This window comes from Carettochelys insculpta, chromosome 2 (genome assembly GCF_033958435.1).
Source record: "Carettochelys insculpta isolate YL-2023 chromosome 2, ASM3395843v1, whole genome shotgun sequence".
Lineage (NCBI taxonomy): Eukaryota > Metazoa > Chordata > Testudines > Carettochelyidae > Carettochelys > Carettochelys insculpta.
Genome location: NC_134138.1, coordinates 72346469 through 72367339, shown reverse-complemented (window position 1 = coordinate 72367339; position 20871 = coordinate 72346469). Strand labels below are relative to the sequence as shown.

General features: G+C 40.5%; 1 protein-coding gene across 2 annotated transcripts in view; it reads right to left on the bottom strand.

Moving 5' to 3' along the window:
• Nucleotides 1–20871, bottom strand: part of TOX (thymocyte selection associated high mobility group box) — a 289645-nt gene that overhangs the window by 130126 nt on the left and 138648 nt on the right. For both annotated transcript variants that reach the window (XM_074985767.1, XM_074985768.1), the window contains exon 2: nucleotides 11606–11671. In XM_074985767.1, coding sequence (XP_074841868.1) covers nucleotides 11606–11671 — 66 coding nt within the window. The remainder of the gene's footprint in view (nucleotides 1–11605; nucleotides 11672–20871) is intronic.

Below are 20871 nucleotides of genomic sequence, written 5' to 3'. Positions count from 1 at the left end.
GCAGCCCCATCAGTGCACACTGAGACCTGCGGCCATTGGGCTGCACTCCCAGCTCCTGCAGCCAGCTGCAGGCTGCACTCCTGGCCACTCTATCTCATCCCTCAAGCATCACCCATCCCTACTCCTCTCCTCCCTCCCTGGGCTTGAGCACTCTGGAAGCTTAAGAGGAGGAATTGCTGAGCACACATCCCAGCTTTTCTCTGTGAGTGCTCCATCCCAGAAACACCCACAGGGATGCCACACCATAGGTGTTGCCACATTATGGAAGTCCACACCACAGAGGTTGAACCTACATACAGAAATGCAGAAGATATCAGCGACGGGGTAAGTTTAACTTATATGTTGGATCGCTGCATCATTCATTGTACACGCTCTCAACAAAGTACAATATTTGCTACAAATGCTTAAAATATGTCTTCTGACACGTATACTCATTTGAAATACAAAATATAATTTGCGGTAAGGTTTCTCCTTCTGAACTGTGTGAAAAATGCCAGTCTTTAACAAACAGACGATTCAGGCAGTCTCCTCTTCTATTATTGAACACGTTGTTACATAACTGAAATAGTTATGAATTGAAGGTAAAATAAGAAAAACGTGCTCATTAAAGGAGGAAAAATAATAATTTACTTTTATATGTACTGAACAGTTAGGATGATGTATTTGGCAGTGGTACTTCCAAGAATAAAAACAGGATCAACTCATCTCTAATTTCTTAATGGGGGACCTTCAGAAGCATGTTGCAGCTTTTGTTTCTCTGCATGAACTAGGGTTGATAGCTTGAGACTATCATGCATTACTGTGGAAACCTTCGGTCTCTTACATAAATCATCTTAGCACTCAGCAAGAATTGTCCAACAGTGCCATTGATATGTTCAAGTCAATGATCCTGCAAATATTTTTTTTTATGTTTCTTCATCTGTTAGACAGCAGCAATAAATCATATTCATTTAAAAACACACAATATACTTAATTTATCAGGCAACAGCTATCAAAAACATATTACTGGGGAAGGTACAACTTCCCCCCTCCCCATTGTGTTAATCAATTTCTCTAATTTACATTAGGTAAAGGCCAATGCCTAAAGCAAAGCATTAATTTTCCAGCACGAGATGAATTCCATTTTCAATAAGGAGGAGAATATGCTGACAATGGTACAATTGATTTAAAATAAGAACAATTTCAAAGTCAACAGAATTATGAAAAGGAACAGTGCCTTTCTGAAATGAAAATTCCACTCCTGAGAGACTCCTTACATTGTTTAATTTAATTTTAAATAGCATGCTATATAAATGTTTGAAAACAAATGGGCTTTATTTATGAACAAAATTACATTTAAATGCATTTAATAGGTGACAATGAGCCACAATTATAACAGATTACAAGATTTAAGCTGTAGAGATCCCATTGCCTACTAAAAGTTACAAGACTTGAGCCTTCCCTACAAAGTGGTAACAGTACAGCTTTCCTATTCAGAAAGCTGAAATCAGTCCGTTAGAAAAGCACTAGCTTTGTTACAGGAAAGGACAGATCTAGACAAGGATAGCTTAAGGCAGTGTTGGGTAAAATACAGCCTGTAGGCCACATTCAACCCAAAGGAGCCTTCATCAAGCTCCCTACCCGCCCCATCCCTACTCTGTGTTCAGAACAGTGCTCTGAATGCTCCGAGTGCGGGAGAGAAAGGAGATAGGCTTTGCACGTTGCCCTCACATCTAGCAAAATTTTGCAGCTCTCGTTGGCTGGTTTCCAGCCAATGGGAGCTGCCTGTTTGCAGGATAGGCAGTGTGCAAAGTACCCCTCCTGCTTCAAGCTTGCAGGGTTCAGAGTCAGCCACACATGGGCCCTGAAGCCAGTGCAGGGGCATGGAAGGCAGGAACAATAGTTGAGAAATCTCCTGGGCTGCTGGCCGGGAGCCGCCCAAGTAAATGTCTCCTGGCCAAAGACTACCTCTGACACCCCAGCCCTTCTCTCCGCACCCCACCCACATTTATCCCAAACTCTCTGCATCCCTGTTCCTGCACCAAAACTCCCTCCCAGACCTTGCACCCCAATCCCCTACCCGCAGTCAACGCAAATCACTGCACCACTTCCTCCACACCTCCTCCAGGTCACAACCCCCCTCCCAGACCCTGCATCTCCTCCTCCAACCCAGTCCCCTGCCCCAGGTCACAACCCCCTCCCCCCAAACTCCCTCCCAGATCCCACACCCCCTCCTGCACCTCAATCCCTTACCCCAAGCTCCCAGCTGCACCCAACCACCATCCCAGACCCTACACCTCTTTCATTAATATCATGGAAGACAGCAGCCCTTGACCACTTACCACATTCTTGGAGTGTCCCCCGCATCAGAAATTATTGGCCTCCCACCCGGTTTAAGGCAAACAAGAGGCATAGACACAAATGGGGACTCTCAGCCATTTCCCAGGCCCACCCCCACCATAATTCTTCCCTGTATCCTGCATTCACTCAAGAGCTGTCTGCTATACTGAAAAGGGGGGCTACCACTGCTCCATTATGAGTGTACTGGGGACTGTGCTGAAGAGGTGAGGGCTCATTCTTCACCCACTCTTCTGCCTGCGGAAGCCCCTACCATCTGTATCCACAACAGGACAATGAGGTATCCGAGTGAGCTCTGTCCAAATAGAAAAAGTGTCTTTTTTAATGGTGGGAGAGCTTCAGAGCAGTGGTTTCTTCATTTGTTAACAACAGAAGAGGGATCAGTTGCCAAAAGAAGTTCACAACTCTATGTGCTATTATTTCAGGCTATCTACAGAGTGAGGCACACAATATTGTATTTGCAAAATTTTCTTTGCGACCATGAGCATTAGTTTTAAAAAAAAATAAAAATAAAAGCAGGATTTGGAAGTCAGTAAGGAACCAAATAGGAGTACGGGGCTTTCGAAGTCTGAGTGGTCCTTTCGAAAAGCCCCCATCTACACAGGCAGCCGCCATTATGCGAAAAAGGTGCTGCATATTCATAGCAGCTTCCCAACTTGCTCAATACAATGCCCTTCTGAAAGGAAGGTGCTAGTGTAGACATGGCCCAAATGTCCATCTAGCCCAATATCCTGTCTTCCGAGAGAAGCAAATGCCTGATACCCTAGAAGGAGTGCAGAGAACAGGCAATCACCAAAGTGATCCCTCTCCTGTCATTCATTTCCAGCCTCTGAGAAAGGGAGGGTAAAGACTCCATTCCTACCTATCCTGGCTAATAGCCATTGATGGACCTAACCTCCATGAATGTATCTAGTTCTTTTTTGAACCTGGTTAAAGTCTTGGTGTTCACAACCTCCTTGGACAAGGAGTTCCACAGGCCTATTATGCACTGTGTCAAGAAGAACTTCCTTTTGTTAGTTTTAACCCTGATATCCATTAATTTCATTTGGTGAACCCTACTTCTTTTGTTACGGGAACAAGTAAATAACTTCCTTATTCACTTTTTCCACACCAATCATGATTTTACAAACTTCTGTCACATCCCCCCTTAGTCTCCTTTTTTTCTAAGTTGAAAAGCCACAATCTTTTTAATATTTCTTCATCTGACAACCATCCCAAACTCCTAATCATTTTTGTTGCCCTTTTATGAAACTTTTCCAATGACAATGTATCTTTTCTGTGATGAGGTGACCACATCCGTACGCAACATTCAAGATGTGGGCATACCCTTCATTTATAAGGCAATAAGGTATTCTCTTTCTTATTCTCTATCCCTTTTTAATGGTTCCTAGCTGTTTGCTTTTTTGACTGCTATAGCACATCGAGTGGATGTTTTCAGATACTTAGCCACAATGATGCCAAGATCCCTCTCTTGAGTGGCTCTGGCTAAATTAGTCCCCATCATTTTGTATGTATATCTGGGAGTATTTTTCAATGTGCACTATTTCACATTTATCAACATTAAAATTCATTTGCTTTTTGTCACCCAGTCACTTAGTTTTGTGAGAGAAGTTGGCTCCATAGGAATGTGCCCACCATATGCCCCATGCTGTAATCTTTCTCCCCTACTAGAAAATATATTTCTCTACATTGGTCATTCCTTTTTTCCTTGTAGATAGTTTTAAAAAAAATATTCTGAGTACAACTTCAGTTTTAAAGGAGTTTTCAAATGTTAGAGACCCACTGCAGAAGATGTACCCCAAAGAGGCTTGAAACAGAGCACCAAAGAATAACATTGAAGAGATTCAGCAACCACAAGATTTGCACTAACTTTTTTTAAAGTCCTATTTTTACACCTCTTACTGCTTGAAAATGAATATGATACACCACATTTAACCTGTCAGAAGACTCATTAGCATCACTGACTCTAAACTGGCAATCAAGTTGGTATGCTTTTCAGGTGCTTACCTTTTCAAAATGCTCTTAAAATAGAACTACTATAGATTTACATTTAAGTACTTCCACTTATGGGCAAAAGCTCAAGTTTAAATTTACATACCCTCACTGGATTCCTTTAGACCTCAATCATCTAAAGCTGTGATAATGCTATATATAGGCCACAGGATAAAAAAGGATAGTGATCCCCTTCTCTTCCAGTAAAAAGGGTGAAGGCCTGTGGAAAGTCTCCCAATTTTTGGGGAAAGAGGCTGAGCCAAAAACTAGCATCCTCCCTTTCCCTCAACTGAGTAGGAAATTCTGTACACAATGTCCGACATTCTGTGATGTGTGCATGGAGAGAAGGTTTCATGAAGAAGACAAGAAGTAGGCAGAACTGAAGCATGGCTGCTCTTTATAAATCTTTTTGGATTTCTCCTTCCACCCTAACCTCACTCCAAACAAGAGAAACACCCACAAAAGTTAAAGCTGACATAAATAGCTCTTATTTACACTAGTTGTCCCATTGACTTCAAGGACCTGATCCTGAACAGGACTTAATGGGAGTGCATATGGGCCCAAGGTTCAGTGCTAGCAGAAGCATCGGAGTACACATGAGCAAGGCTCAGTCATGTGAATAAGACTTCCAGCAGCAAGCCCTCTGTTAATACAGTAGTGGATAATGTAAGCAGTGACACTACTAAGAATTAAACTTGCAATAAGTCCAATCCGCTTACATTGTACCAGCTATCAGTAGCTACTAAGACATTTTTATAAACTTCAAGAAATATGTGAGCTATTATGAGATATAACTAAGAAACCGACTTCTATGAAACAAGCCAAATTAAGGAGAAAACAACATAAACAATAGTAACTTGTGTGCTCAAGTGAAGCATCTTTTTAATTTTGAGTAATGAAGATGTCAAGCCAAATGCTAGAGTAGTTTAACTTAATTAGGTGGCCTATTTTCCAGGCAGCCTTTCATTTCCCATTGAAAACTCAGCTTGTATGCAAGGCAACAAGAGCAATTTTGTCTGTAATGAATACCTCTGGGACTCCACAGAGTAATCATTTGAATGTTACATTGAAGACTGGTTTGAGTAACTAGTTTGGGCTTGTTGTGATGCCAGGCTTTGTAAGACTAACTAGATTAATCAAAGCATGACATCTTATCATTTTACTAGGTCAGAGGTCAATAGGTCAAACCGACTTTACTGCGGCAGCCCTTGCCAAAAGGGACAGTCTAATAGTAATTGGTCTCATTTGTAGTTGAAATTCATGTAATCTATATAGACATTTTATGGACCAAAAAGTTCATTGTATATGAAACTCTGTTGAAAAATATTGCCTTTAACATTTCCCATGGTTATTTCTCATAATTCATGTCTGACCTGAGGAGAGAGTTTCCTGGAAAAGAAACTGCATAACTAAAAGATATGATGTCTATAATCTGTTTTCACACATTTAAAAAGTTACACATGAAGGAGTATAGGACAACATTTTATGGAATATTTCACATTGGTTGCACATTAAACAGAGAGTACTCACATGGTATGTATAGAATAAAGAAACGAAGGATTGAGTTTGTAACTGAATTTGAAAAAAATGGCTCTTCTCACTATTTTGGTTGCAGACCCCTGCACTAGGTGCTCAAGTTTCTACATCAGAGTATGAAGGGCAATCCAAGAGGTGCACTTAGATGCCACTTAAATCCATATAAAACAATTGGGGGGGGTAGAGGTCAAAAGGAGGAACAAGGACTCTTGTAGCATTTAGACCACTCCTAGGAGAGATGGCAAATCAGCTGTTCAAATCCAACCTCTGCTTTATGAGATCGGATCTACCACCTTCCAGATAAGTGCCCCTGTAGAGAGGTTCTCTTTCTTTGGCCCAATATGTAATTATTTCATTAATTGGAACACCTTCAACAGGCAAGACTGAGGGAGACCCTCATTTGAATATCCCATAGGCCATTCTACAACCTGAATTTCAGGTCCTATCTCTGAGAGAGGACCTGGGCTTAAGCCACACCTCTCTCCCTGAAAAATCCCATTGGCTAGCTTAGGTGGGAAGCTGCCTAGTGTACTGGTTTTGTGCATCCTATTAAAAGATGTCTGTCTCTCTTAATAAATTGCATAGGAAGCCGAGGCTTTTATAGGTGCCAGTGTTGTTCCAGTGATTTTCTGGGTGGTTAAAATATAGACATTGTAACATTCAGCATCACAACACCTAAGTACTTTTATGGATCCAGGCCCTTGCTTTCTTCCATGTTTGTACAGAACCAGGTACACTATAGGCACTAATTAAAAGAAATAATAAGAAATATAAAATAAATATACATGTAATAATACGTGCTTTTTTAGGCAAAACAGAATGATTTACATGCTCTTCTGGCACAAAACTCTGAACCCATTTATTTCCAGATAAAATTTGATTCAAGTCATTTCAGTACAAAGAGCAGAGGAAGAAATATTTTGGCTGAATTATGCCTTTACCGTGTATTTAAAAAGGCCTTAATTTGTAGACCAATAGTTCATTATGGGCTTGTCTACACTACCACCTTCCTTCGAAGGAAGGATGGTAATTAGGGTGTTGGAAGTTTACTAATGAAGTGCTGTGGTGCATGCTCAGCACTTCATTAAGCAAATTTCCCCCCCGCAGCAACTCTAAGTTTTAAACTTCGAAGTACCAGCTTGCATCTAGCCGCAGCTCACCCACCGGTACTTCGAAGTGCCGGGGCAACTTCAAAGTCCCTTTACTCCTCAAAGGAGTACTGGCGGGTGAGCCGCGGCTAGATGCGTGTTGGTACTTCAAAGTTTAAAACTTCAAAGCTGCCATGGGGCTGGGGGGGAGGGGAATTTGCTTAATCAAGTGCTGAGCATGTACCACAGCACTTCATTAGTAAACTCCCAACACCCTAATTACCATCCTTCCTTCGAAGGAAGGTCGTAGTGTAGACAAGCCCTATTTATTCTAGTCACTTTAGTTATTTGAAGAAACATGAAGTATTCAAATATGAAAAACATTCTAAGGGAAAAAAAATCTATCCTTAAATGTTCACCCATGCTCTCATGCATCTCCGACATCCTCTAATGGGGGGTGGGGGGTTTCTTACATAGATATCCAAAAGTAGATGTTGTCCCCAAGTATGTATACATGCACTTTTTAGAGCTATTTGAGTTTCCAACTTTTCAAAATGCATTTTCATTTGAACACTCACAATAAGCTAAATTAAAAAAAAAAAAAAGTCACTAAAATATTCCTAAAATAATACTATTTAGCTCCTAAAATCAAAACTGCTATAGAAAAGTTTTTCTATGCTTTTAAACACGGTCATTGATGCACCACCAGGTACTGGACTCTACCCAATATAGGAGTGGCAAACATGTAACTTCACCAGACTTCCCATCCACTGCTACCTAATTCTGCTATCAACCCTTCTTCCCCTACACCAAACAACCTGGCAAAAAGTGACTTACTAGCCCTTCTCTATGGGAAGTTAAGGTAAATATCTATAGTGGTGTGATAGGCCACTGGTGAACCAAAATCACCTTTTCTCATGACAACCAACATTGTTCATTCCTTCCTTTCACTCCTACATCTGTTTCTATCCATCTTTTGTCTCCTGTCTAAGATTTCGATTGTGAACTGTCTGAGCAGGTCACTGTTCTGTTTTTGTACACTGCTGCCCACAAAGAGGACCTGATCCCTGATAAGGATGCTGAAGTATTACACTAAAACAAACAAAACAAATAATACAGGTTGAACTTCTCTAATACAGCACTCTCTCATCTGGCAACATGTGTAATTCGGCATTATTTTAGTTAGCCGGGCAACATATGTTCTAAGAGCCCAATAAGCAGTGCAAGTGTTGGTTATGCTGCTAGACAAGATCCTTCCATTGTCCAGCAAATTCTTTCATCCAGCACTAGTTAGCTCCCAAGGGTGCCAGATTAGAGAGATTCAACCTGTAACACAGCAGTAATGGGGCATGGGAAGTTTTTATTAATACACAAACAGAATCAGTCCATCTATTGTACATCTAGTACATCTACCTATAATGATTGTAATTTAGCACAGATTAGACTACTTCCACACTGGGCCTAACACTCCTAATGACTTTCAGACCCAGTATATAGGAGACGGGACAACTCAATGAGAATTGTGGAACTACTGGGGTGAGCTCCCAGTGTGGCTTTACTGGATTCTGGTCCTCTCCTTTTTTTCTCAATGGGGCAGCATAGGGGCAGTCTTAATTCACAGATTCTACTACTTGGAAGAGAATATGGAGTTTGGCGGCTGTGTGTAGCCTGTACAGCTGCCCCCTTACCATTCATGTTCATGGGGCCCAGGTAAGCCACAAAGGCCCAGTGGTCTCTCTGCAAAGGAGTTTTCTAGTATATTCTGTATTGTGTCAGAAGGAAACTAAAATTAAACTATGTAGTTTTGTTTGTGCTGCATTTGGCCCACAAATTATATGTGGTGGGCTTTCATGAAGAACAACACTTTTCCATGGAGGATTCCAATGACAGGTATGTGTACAACATGTTACATTAGTAACCATTTACCATACATGGTAGTTGTCTTAGCTTTGGCCTCTGTCGGAGGATAGGATACTGGGCTAGTTGGACCTTGGGTCTGACCCAGTATGGCCATTCTTACATTCTTTGTTTTAAAATGGTAAATATTCTCATACTGATATGCAATTAGTGATGAAAACGTAGCTTTATTGTATGTTTGCTAGTATGGTTGATGTAACTCATGTAGAAACTGCTTGCGATGTGCAGTCTTACACTAAGTAAGTACATCGTACCAAAAATGATATACTTACATATGTATATAAAATACATCCAGAGATAGCAGTGGCCAAATGTCCTTCTGGGACAGTGTAAAAGAGTATCATTAATTTTCACTATATACTTAATACTTCTGGCTCAGTTCCAACACTGGCTTTCTGTAAAAATCATTTCAAGTACAGAATTATGTTGTTTGCTTGCAGCAACATCACAGAAACAGTAGTGAGCCATATGTTGCTACTTAGCAACTTAGTCTGTAAGTCCCACAGCATGTACTGATTTGAAAATTGAACAGAAATGATAATTGTTGAATGATGCTGTGAGGCAAGTTGTCTTGGATTACCAAGCTATGCAGATGTTTGATGGTATGTAGGAAAAGGAACAAAACTGTATTCTTCCCATTTGATGGATGGATTTTTATGATGTTAGCCTAAAGGGGATAAATTGATTAAAATTCCCTACAATAACACAAGGTGATATTTCCCTGAATATGAACACATACCACTAAACAAAAGGAATTTGAAGTGCAAAGTTCAGCTTTCCAAGACCATTCATCACAATTCTCATCTTTAAACTTTATTTCAGATTGCAATACAGTATACTACATCATCTGAATTCTTTGTGTACTGGATTTCAGGAAATATTAGAGACCAAAGTTAAAATAGGAAAAGACAAGTGTGTAGTTAATGTTTATAGTTTCTCTAACTAAACAACGTCAGTTTTAATAACATTTTTTGTGTAAAACAAGATGATTGGCACTGAAACAAGGCACCCAGTGAACACACTCTGAAGCTTCCTAAAAGATTAAAACTAATCCTATTCTTTTTATACCCTTCAGTATAAATTATCTGAACTATGAACACAGTGTAAAATATCAACAGAAGAAAAATCATTCTAACGTATAATGTGAATTTACAATCCTTCATTCAAAACTACTTAAGACGGACAATGATGGTCTGAAAGGTAGCAGCTGCTTTATAACAGCAATCATTCACAGAGTTTGTATTTCTACAGTTTCAAACAAATTCAATTAGCTCTTGCACTTCAGAACCCTTAAGGCATAGATGAGATTAGACTAGGTTGCTTTAATTTAATAGTAATACTAAACTTGTCAGTACACTTTTTGGATTAATGGTTAGAAAAATTAGTGACAATTTTTCATTTTTAATAAAACAATTCTATTCAAAACTACCTCTGGATCTGGATTCTTTGTTAAATTAATTGAATCATACAAAAATCTTAAATTTAAATTTCGGCCTTCAAAAGACATTTTTACAGTAAGCTCAAAAGCAGATAGGGAGTAGTGGGAACATTCACATTTTAAAAATGGGTGTTTTGACTGAACAATGCGGTTCAACTCACATATAAGACACTTAAAGAGAATAAACCTATAAATTAAATTTGAGTAAATAAGTATGACTATCTAAAAATGCTTCTTCATATAGACATTTAGCTCTCATATAATATCAGTTTGCAAGGCTGTTCATTCAACCTTAGTATTACACCCATCTACCATAGTCCATTTACAGACAAGATGCAAACAAAGGAACTGCCCACTTAACAAGATATCAACATGTAAGCCCATAGTTCTCATCATTATGGGCCACTATCCTGATTCTTTACGGCAACTCCTATGTCTGCAGCTTAAACAATGGACCTTTCCTGCAGTCACTGTGAATCACTGACACAGAACTGAAATATATGGAAGTAACAACAGAATCAGAATTGGGCTGCATACACCTACACACAGGCCTAGATCCTGGGCTCTTTTTGTTGTTGCTTTGTTTTTGCTCTCAAAAAGCAATGGTGATCCTTCAGTTTTAGCATTCTAAAATAAATTAAAATGAAAGTAACAGATTAAAATAATTTCAATGTGAGGACATAAGCTACATTTTAATGGGCTCTGATAACTTACAAATCGTTCCTCTTTAAAAAAAACTCAAAATATTTTTGAACAACTTAGAACTCATACTTCTTTGACTGCAAGATAAACCTCATCAATAGATGTGGAGAGCCTTGTTATGCTAACGGTAATGATGTAACATCGACAAAATTCCTCAGCCACCCAATTTCTGTAAAAAATGCAATTCTTCATTTACAACTGGCCTAAGAGTGATAATTAAAGCTGTTTGTGATGGTGTAGCTTATAGTGATTAGCTTATAATGATTAACTTGTCTGCAGTCAGATAAACAAATAACCTGCACCTGTAAAGACTTTATTTCCTGAAGGTAAAACAACTGTTTAGGAAAGATCATGCTGGCAAAACAGCTGTTTGCATTCTGGAGCGGAAACAAGGTAGTATCTTTCAACAAACGCCAACTCTGGTGTTTTATCAGCTCTATCTCATTAACTGGAAACAAGGCTTAAATGCTTTGTTTATAAATTATGATTATTCCTGATTGCAGCAGTTACTGATAGTGCCACTCATTTGCAATGCAACTCTTTGGATTTGTTTAATTACAATTTGAAACAAGACAGAGAAGATTAATTAACCCACCTGGCTTGCTGGCACATAGTCCTGGCTCGGCTCCGTCATACTCATATACATGTTGTCACCTTCAAACTGTGAATGAAATAATAGTAAACGTTCAGCAATCATGTTTTTCAGCATCCACTGGAAAACAGTAGTCATAAAATAATATTACAGCCTGGATTGGAAGACTTGTAATTGCATGTGTGCGTCTTGTCTTTGATGTTCCTGTTGTCATCCTTATTGACCCTGGATGTCAGTGATTTGGAGTAATTAGTGCTCTAGTAATTACAGCAAGCAAGCAAGCAATGAATGGTTTCCTTTCATCTGCAATCTGTTTTAAAACAAAATGGCTCATTTTGTGCACCATGTATACATTCTGCTGTTGGTTGCATTGAAGTACTAAGTGAACTGCAGTTTCTGACAAGAAGAGGATAATGGAAAATGCACTAAAATGCATCTTAATGGATTCTAACTTTACATTTTGATCAAGAACAATTTTGGAAGTTTCAAAACTAGTTAAAATCCACCTTACTGAGGCTGCATCTACACTACACGATAAATTCGAATGTATTGATATTGATTTTGTAATTCTGGAATTTTTAAGTTTGAATTTGACCATCCTCACCCCCCTCCCACGTGCTCCTCACAAAGTCGACTTTTTGCTGCCACACTCAATTGGAAAACATGAACTGTTGCAGTAGTGTATTGTGGAACCTATCCCATAGTTCCCTCATCTCAGTAGCATTCTGGGTATACTCACTGGTCTTTGACATCATCTTCCCACATTGCATTTTCCTCATTCACCTCCCCCCTCCTGTGATTGCATTCAGTCCCTGAAAATAATACAAGGACCCAGAAAAGCTTGAAGAAAGAGAAGATAGGAAAGTTTTTCAAAACCAAGAGTTGCTGAGAGGAGAGTCTTTGGCTTTCCAGTGCACTATAAGGCTTATGTGCAAAGGCTGTGTTCTCAACTGGCCATCCACTGAGTGCCCCCCTCCCATCATTGCATTTGATCCCTGAAAATAAGAAAGGCACTCAGACTGTATTCTCAAAGTTAGAAGAAAGAAGATAGAAAAGTCTTGGAAAAAAAAAGATTTTTGACTTTCCTCTACATGACACAGATATTGCCAACACAAGTGAAAATAATACAGGGACCCTGAAAAGTTTAAAGAAAGAGAAGATAGGAAAGTTTTTCAAAAAAGAGAGTTGCTGAGGGGAGAGTCTTTGGCTTTCTGGTGCACGATAAGGCTGCTGTGCAACGGCTGTGATCTCAACTGGTCCTCCTCCCGTGATTACATCTGATCCCTTCAAATACCACAAAGAACATACTCTTGAAGTTAGAAGGAAGAGGACAGAAAAGTGTAGGAATGAAGATCTTTGGCTTCCCTCTTTGCTACACAGACATTGCAAACACGGGGATTCTTGGTGGGGGGTCACTTGCTAGGGGTATGGTGGGGCTTCACAGGGGAGCTTCTCCACAAGTGGCAGAAAGCCCCCAAGTATCTTAACAGCTGTAGGAACAATTCCCCCAGGCAGTAGCTAGCACCCGAAATTGTTTTCTGCTGGAGGAGACTTACCCCAGCATCATAAAGCCATGGAAAATATTGTTAGTGGGGGGCCAGATAGAGGTGTGGGGGGGCGTTCAGTGGGGGGTTGCAAGTGCCTGACAATTGTAGCTGCTGGGGGAGACTTCCCCCTGGCGGCTGCAAGCTTCAATGGTCCCATGGTAGAGTTATGGGAGGGTTCAGTGGGGGGACCAGTTAAAGTCGTCCCCCTGACTATCTTAGTCACTGGGGGAGACTTCCATCAGGCATCCACAAGCACCCGATTAGCTTAGCCGCTGGGGAAGACCTCCCCACAGTGGCTGCAAGCCCCCAAAATTCTTTCCCAACCTCAGAGTCCTAAACGTGTGCAAGCTAACACACGGTGCTGCTTGGTAGCAGGGTCAGCACCAAATGGCAGGCACATCCTTTTATTTGGTCAAGTGCTAGCCATGTGATGTGGCTGAGCATGAGAAAGACCCTGACTGTGTGGTGCCTGTGGGGGGAGGGAGCAGGGTTCGTGCACAAATGTAAACCATTGAGAAGAAGTTTCTCGATACCTTATGCAAGAATGACCCCACAACAGCCTCGTTGCCATGTGGTGTGGTGGGGCAGAGGATGGCACCAGGCAGTGCAGAAAAAAGTAACAAGTGTGAGGACAGAACAATGAATGCCCTGCTGGGGCTATTTGTAATGGGTAGATACACTCACAGTGCTAATTGCAAAGAAGGAAAGAAGTTCTCAGGCTCTCATACAAACACAAGCCCACAGCCACAGGTTTGCTGCTCCCACTTTGAAATTTACAGTCTTCCTGTTACCTAATTCCAGTGCACCTGGAGAGAAGCAGCCAGAGCGGAGCACTGAGCGGCATTGTGGATTACACATAGGACACCTCTGGAGGCTAATAAATTCAATTTTAAGATGTGGGACTTCTACACTGGCCTCTAATCAAACTTTTGAATTGGAGCTTGACGCTGTACCCAGCAGGTACCGATGATATGGTAATCTCGATATTAATGCTCCCAAAATTGAACTAATGGTACTTACAGTGAAGGCGGCTACATGGTAATATGGAGCTAACTGCCTTAAATTCTAATTTATCTTGTAATGTAGAGGCAGCCTGGAAAAGCTCTAAAACAGACATTAAAAAGCAGGTTCTCAGGCAAATTTCAGGCATTTCACCTTCTGAAATACGGAACTTACCAAACTGATCAGTGTAAGTATGTGCTTGATGTGTAAATAAAATGCATATGAACAAACAACCATGAAATTACCCTACAATAAATTATAACAAATAAAATTAATGGAAATTGTGTGACAACTGCCTTTCTTTTTCTTGTAAAAATAGAGGCTGTCTCTACACTATGATATAAGATCAAATTTAAAGGACTTAGCTCGATATTAAAACATCTGGGTGGGTTTGAGGGAGGGCTGAATTCTGTTACTGGGTGCTCTGAATTCTGGGACAGTGCTTTGCATTCTGGGATTCTAAAATGAAACATCCAAAAGCAACCAGGGCTAAGTCGCTGTGGGATCGATACCCACAATGCACTGCTCATACTGTTGAACTTGCATAGGGCAAAGGGGACGCAGAAGCTCAACATGGAAAAACAGTTGGTCGAATGTCAAGAAGGTTTGTGGACACAAATTCAAATTCATAAGAATGAGGTTAAAAATCAAATGTATTAAAACCTGAATTTATCTCAGAGTAGACACAGTCAGAGTTAGGTGTAAAAAAACCAAGACTAAGAAAAGTCGATCTTGAATGGAAGGGCCACATGGAATGAAACAGCTAGAATGGAAGACTGGTCAGGTATCAATACAAAAAAGCATGAGACTGCTTTGTTTGTACCATGTAATCTGTAGACTGTGCCCACAGAACTCTCTTCATATTCTTTCAAATGTCTGTCTCAAGTTTTCAATGGGAGTAACTGTAGTCCTGGTATGCAATCTAGAGTACAGAGAAACCTTTCCAAGCCTTTGGAATAGAGATGGAAAGCAGCAGGAATCCTCATTCCTCAATCATCAACTGAGAATTTCCAGCTGTCTTTAGCTTTGTTTGAAATAACTTTCACCTGACCCCATCTGTGCATACTCAGAGAGACATATTTTGGAAGTGTGCCAGATGATGGCGCAAAAAAAGAGTGCTAAGATACAGAAGGTGGGATTTTTTTTAAAAAATGCTCTCTTAATCACACCCAATTCCTACTGAAGTCAGTAGGATCTACTCATTGACTTCTGTGAAAGCAGGGTAGGTCCACACTGACCATTTTTGAAATTTCTACCTGTGGTACATAATATGTTCACTAAATCATAGGGAAGTATCCTGAACACCACATCTGTGGCCCCGCAGAAAGTGAAGACTTATACACCACTACACAAGTGCTCCAGGAAATAAAATACCCAAAGTTTCACCGGAATTGTGAGCTAAATAGATTGTTAATAAGTATTCAAAAATAGTTAGAACAAAACCTTCTCAGTCCTCCCCTCACACTTTTCCCCCCAGCCAAACAGTTCTCCTTCAGCTCCCTCAAACTAATCACTAAGCATTTGTAGTATGCAGTTGGTCAGAGGGGCATTGTGATGCTTCTACCAGATTGGGTAGCTGAAACTTTTAATGGTAGAGACCAACAAATGAAAAACAGAATACTTTAAAAATAGTGTGTAACATGCTACGATACATTTTTCAGATGAAAAATTTTGAAACTTCACAAAATATCTAAACTTTTGGGGACTTGCTCAACATTCTCCACAAACAAGCAGGCATTATTAAATATTCACAAATATAAAGAATAGAAAATAATTGCTGGAATTTAATTGGCAACATATTTTATGATTACAAATATCTGAACCCCACTCTATTTGCTGAACATATGTGTAGTATGATGCTCATTATCTCCAGAGTCTCATAAGGGCTACGTCTACACTAGCACACTACGTTGAAGTAGCCTATTTCAAAGTAAGAACATCGAAATGGCCTACTTTAACGCGTATCATCTACACGTCCTCCAGGGCTGGTGCCATCGACATTCAGAGTCGAAGCAGCCACGGAGAACGTCGAAAGGAGCCACCCTGGAAGGAAATGTGGAATGTCCACACACACAAGTGCTCCCCGTGGAAATAAGGGGCCAGCAAAGCCCCAAGCCACTCCGTTAAAGGGCCCCTCCCAGACACACTCGGCCCGCACAGCACGAGATCCACAGAGCCAACAACTGGTTGCAGACCCCGTGCACGCAACGTGGACCCCAAGCAGCAGCAGCAGCTGCCAGAAGCCCTGGGCTAAGGGCTGCTGCACGCGGTGACCATAGAGCCCTGAAGGGGCTGGACAGAGAGTCTCTCAACTCCTCAGCCGACGGCCGCCATCGAGGACCCCGCTATTTCGAAGTAGTGGGACGCGGATCATCTACACACACCCTATTTCAACGTTGAACGTTGAAGTAGGGCGCTATTCCCATCTTCGGATGGGAATAGCGATTTCGACGTCTCACTGCCTAACGTCAATTTCAACATCGAAATAGCATACGGTGCATGTAGACGTGTCACATGCTATTTCAACGTTGTGCTGGCTACTTCGAAGTAGCCGGCTAGTGTAGATGCACCCAAGACGTGTACTTTTGCAACGCATCTTTTATAGAACATATCCAACAAACATGCTCCAGCATAGTGTTAACAGTACTGGAGCAGACTATGTGCCCTTATTTACAACTAATCAGGAACATAAAGGAGTACCCAGAAGCTGAAAGGGTAACAGCTTGGACACATTTCAACAAAAATGCTCCTATGTAATACATCCAAATAAGGGAAGAGTTAACAAATATCCTTGATGGAAAATTTTGATCCTGCAAGACCCTACCCTAAAGTACTGAGTGACTAGATCACCCTCTGACTTTTGGAGAAATCACGGCTGCTCAGTAACTTGAAGAATTTTCTGATTAACTCTCTTGTCAACCTCCTTTACTCCTCACAAGACTGAGGCATAAAGCAGTTGACTGTCGACCCTTTGTAGTTCGATTTCGCACATCCCCACTAGGCACGCAAAAATCAAACCCCGGAAGATAGACCCTGACCAGGTCAATCTCCTGGTAAGTGCACATGTACCCTCTGTGTTGCCCTGCACCCCATCTTAGAGACTTCAGGGGATTAGGTGCTTCTTTGCTACTTCACAGTTCTGCCTCCCTTTTCACTTTGTGATTTCTTTGCTGTGGGAGCATGGGTGTGAGTCTGTTACTCATTTCAGCCCAAATTTTTAGCTCCTCTTCATATGAATAGCATCAGCCTCTGCCACTGCTCTTAGCTTTCACAAGCAGGAGCAGAATAAACTAACCTGGTGCTTATTGAGCTCATCGCTGCCTAGAAGGAGCAGTAAAAATGGGAAAGGCTGCTGCTTTTATTTGTATCACGAGAGTACGTAGATATTCTGAATAGGATCAGAGTCCCATTGTGCTAGGTGCTGTACAAACACTAAGAGATACCCCTGCCTCATAAAATGTGAGCAGACAAAACAGACAAAGGTTGAAAGGAGATATTGTTATTACCTATTCTACCAATGGATTACCAAGAAACAGAGAGACAAGGGAAAAGGGCACAGAGAAGTTCCCTCATAAATTAAAGCTACTCTATGTTAGTAAACTCAATTGTCATGTGAAGGCTTCTGGATTTGGTGTATTGACTTCTCCAAAATACATTACAGATCTTCTAAGCCTATGCTTCTAGTCATGCACTCTAAATATGAAGCTTCCATTAAAGATTAGAAGTGACTGATTTATTTAAATCTGTGCTCAAACTGTACCTTTTAAATCACATAGTTAACTCTTTGTTTGACAGAGCTTGAGTACTTTTCATTCTGTTTTTATTTTAAAGCAGCCCAGTGTAAAACTGCATAAAATATGATATATAATCCTCTAGTGATTTATACACAATTTTAATATGTGGAGCTTGTAGATATTGTTGTTAACCTGTATTACCAAAAATCCATTAATCCCAAAAAAGCTTTAAACTAGGTTAAAAAAAAAAAAGCAAGCACTGAGCATTGTTTGAAGATGCTTAATAACAAACAATGAGAGATGTCCTCTGTTACTAAGAATTGCCATAATGAGACTAAAGCAAAGATGGGATGCACACAGAAATCATCAAATGATTATGCTAAAGAAAATGTTGATCTTGTTATGGAAACCATTAAAGATAAAAACCAGAATTGTTCTGTAAATGCTACATTATTGCACTGTTGAAAAAACATCCTGATGGTACCTTGGTAAAATATTCTAATAGCACATGTGATCAAGTGGGTGGGATACACCTGTATCAAAGTGTAATCTCCATTTTGAATTATGAGCTCCATTTTGTATTATGTGCTGAGCATGTGTCTAAACTTGCCCAACACAGGTTATTGCAATACATTTAGGAGAGGCTCCCTGACCCAGAATTATGCGTGAAATCTCACAAGAGGACTATCACAATGATGCCTCCAGGATGGCAATCTAGATACATCAACTGTGACAGTCCTTCAACTACTGCCCTATCCCCGTGAGCAATGGTTTTTCTACAAAGAGGTCTTCAGGAGGAGGGAGCATGACAGTGAGTGGGATGTGTCCCAGAGGAACAATGGCCAAACGAGAGACAGATATTTAAAAAGAAAATGTAAAAGCAGGATGCTCTTCCAAGCCATGGGCCAGCTGAGGGTGACAAACACTTCCCTAGCCAGAACTGCCAACAGATCTTGGATGCTTAAACACAATTAAATCAGATAGGGAAGGATGCCTCTGAGAACTTTGTTATCTGGCAAAGATCTGTAACTCTAATTCTTTTAAGAGTAACAACTCTGTGATAAAGAAATTCCTTCACTGAGCTTGTGCTCCTTGCTTTCCAGCCACACTGTCCCCACAGAAGTTACGTGAGAAGTGTTGACCTCCAGCACCCTCGGTGGCTTGCGTCTAAAGTACTGGTTTCAGGGTCTAGAACGCATGGCCTGCAAAGTCCTTTGCACCAGGAAAAGGTATCAGACAAGAGGTTAGAGTCTGGAAGTGTGTCCTATAGAGCCTGAGCTAGAAACCATGACCAGGCTCTATCTGTAATCAGCTGACTTAGAAGCATATGGCATCCAGTGATTGAACCCACTCACAACAAACCGGTAGCGGTGCAGAGAGGTACAAGTCATGTGATATAGAGCACACATTTTCAAATCTTTACTAAAGGATAATTTTCAATGTAATGCAAATTTGGGAAAAAACTGTTAAAATCTTCTAAACGCATGCAAATTATACCACGTCCACTCATAAGGCGTATTATAATTTCATAGATTACTTGCATAACTGTTCAGATTTTCCTCAGCAGAATACCTAACCACAGTGTTTGAGTTCTCCATGCTTTTTTCCAGCTGTCCTCCAAACTAACTTGCTATTTATTGCTTTCACAATGGGAAGGGAGAGGAGTCCAAGAGTCTGCTGAGTCCAAAACAAGGAAGTGTACACTGTCAAGAATGCAAATCAAGTATCTTAAATATAGTTGTAATCTGAATGATTGCCCTACATCTCTTATAGTCCCAGTACACCTAATAAAGGTCACTGTGGACAGAGGGTTTTGTTCAGCTTCTCACTTTAAGCCTACATGTGTCAGTGCCTGAAAGACCACTGAAGTTGTTGGTCTCCATACAAAGCACTAGCTGAATGAAGAAGCATTATGGAGCACTGTGGGCTAGTAGAGGTAGAGTGAGACTGACAGGAATGGCCAAGCCCAGACATAGCAGAATGCATCAGAGACAGCAGAGGCAAGAATGAGGTTCTGTATTAGTCTTTTGCGTAAATACATATAAAAATGGGAACAGAGGGATAAACTATGAACTACTTCAGTTGTGTTCTAGCTCTTTTTAATTTTGAATGTTAAACAGAAAAGAGCACTACAGGCTTGAAACACTTGATAAAATACTTCTTGGATCAAGAGCACCTGTTAAATATGCACAGATTATTGTGGCAAAGGCCTTTTGTTATCATTTTACTCAACACAAACTAAATTATCAATAACATGGAGTCCTGTGGCACCTTAAAGACTAACAGATTTATTTGGGCATAAGCTTTTGTAGACAAAAATACCCACTCCATCAGCCGATTGTTGTTTCTTCCATCTGACAAAGTGGGTTTCTTTCCATGAAAGCTTAAGCCTGAATAAATCCCTTAGTCTTTGAGGTGCCACGTGGTGCCTTGTTGGTTTTGCAGATACAGACTAACATGGCTAACCCTCTGATAAATTTTAGCTGTAGTCAACCAGGGAAGAGAGGTCTGAACCACTGAAATTACATTTTTTTCCATAATAATTGAGTAACACTGTTATACTTTGGAACTTCTGACATTTTCAAGCCCCCAAACACATGGACATGCCTAAGATAAGACTTGATTGTGCACTACTGAAGTCTGTGGTAGTGGGACAAGAATCAGATCCCTACAGAGATAACTTGCCATTTTCTCTGTCAGATTAATTTTTGTAAACTTCAATTTCTGTCCTCTTTCCTTTGGGCCCTTACTTCAGTGGCAAATTGTAGGGAGAAAAAAGATAAAAGAAAAGTTAAAATCAAAGAAAGGGGTGATGGGCCATATACCCAAGTAACTATACAAAAAGCACGGCTATTAGCCTTCACAGCAGAATAGTGGGTCCTCAGACATAACAGAATGAACTCTTCACAAACTGGACACGATCATACTCTTTCATGACCTCAGTGGGAGCATGTGCATAGACTCAAAGACAGAATTTGGCCCACTA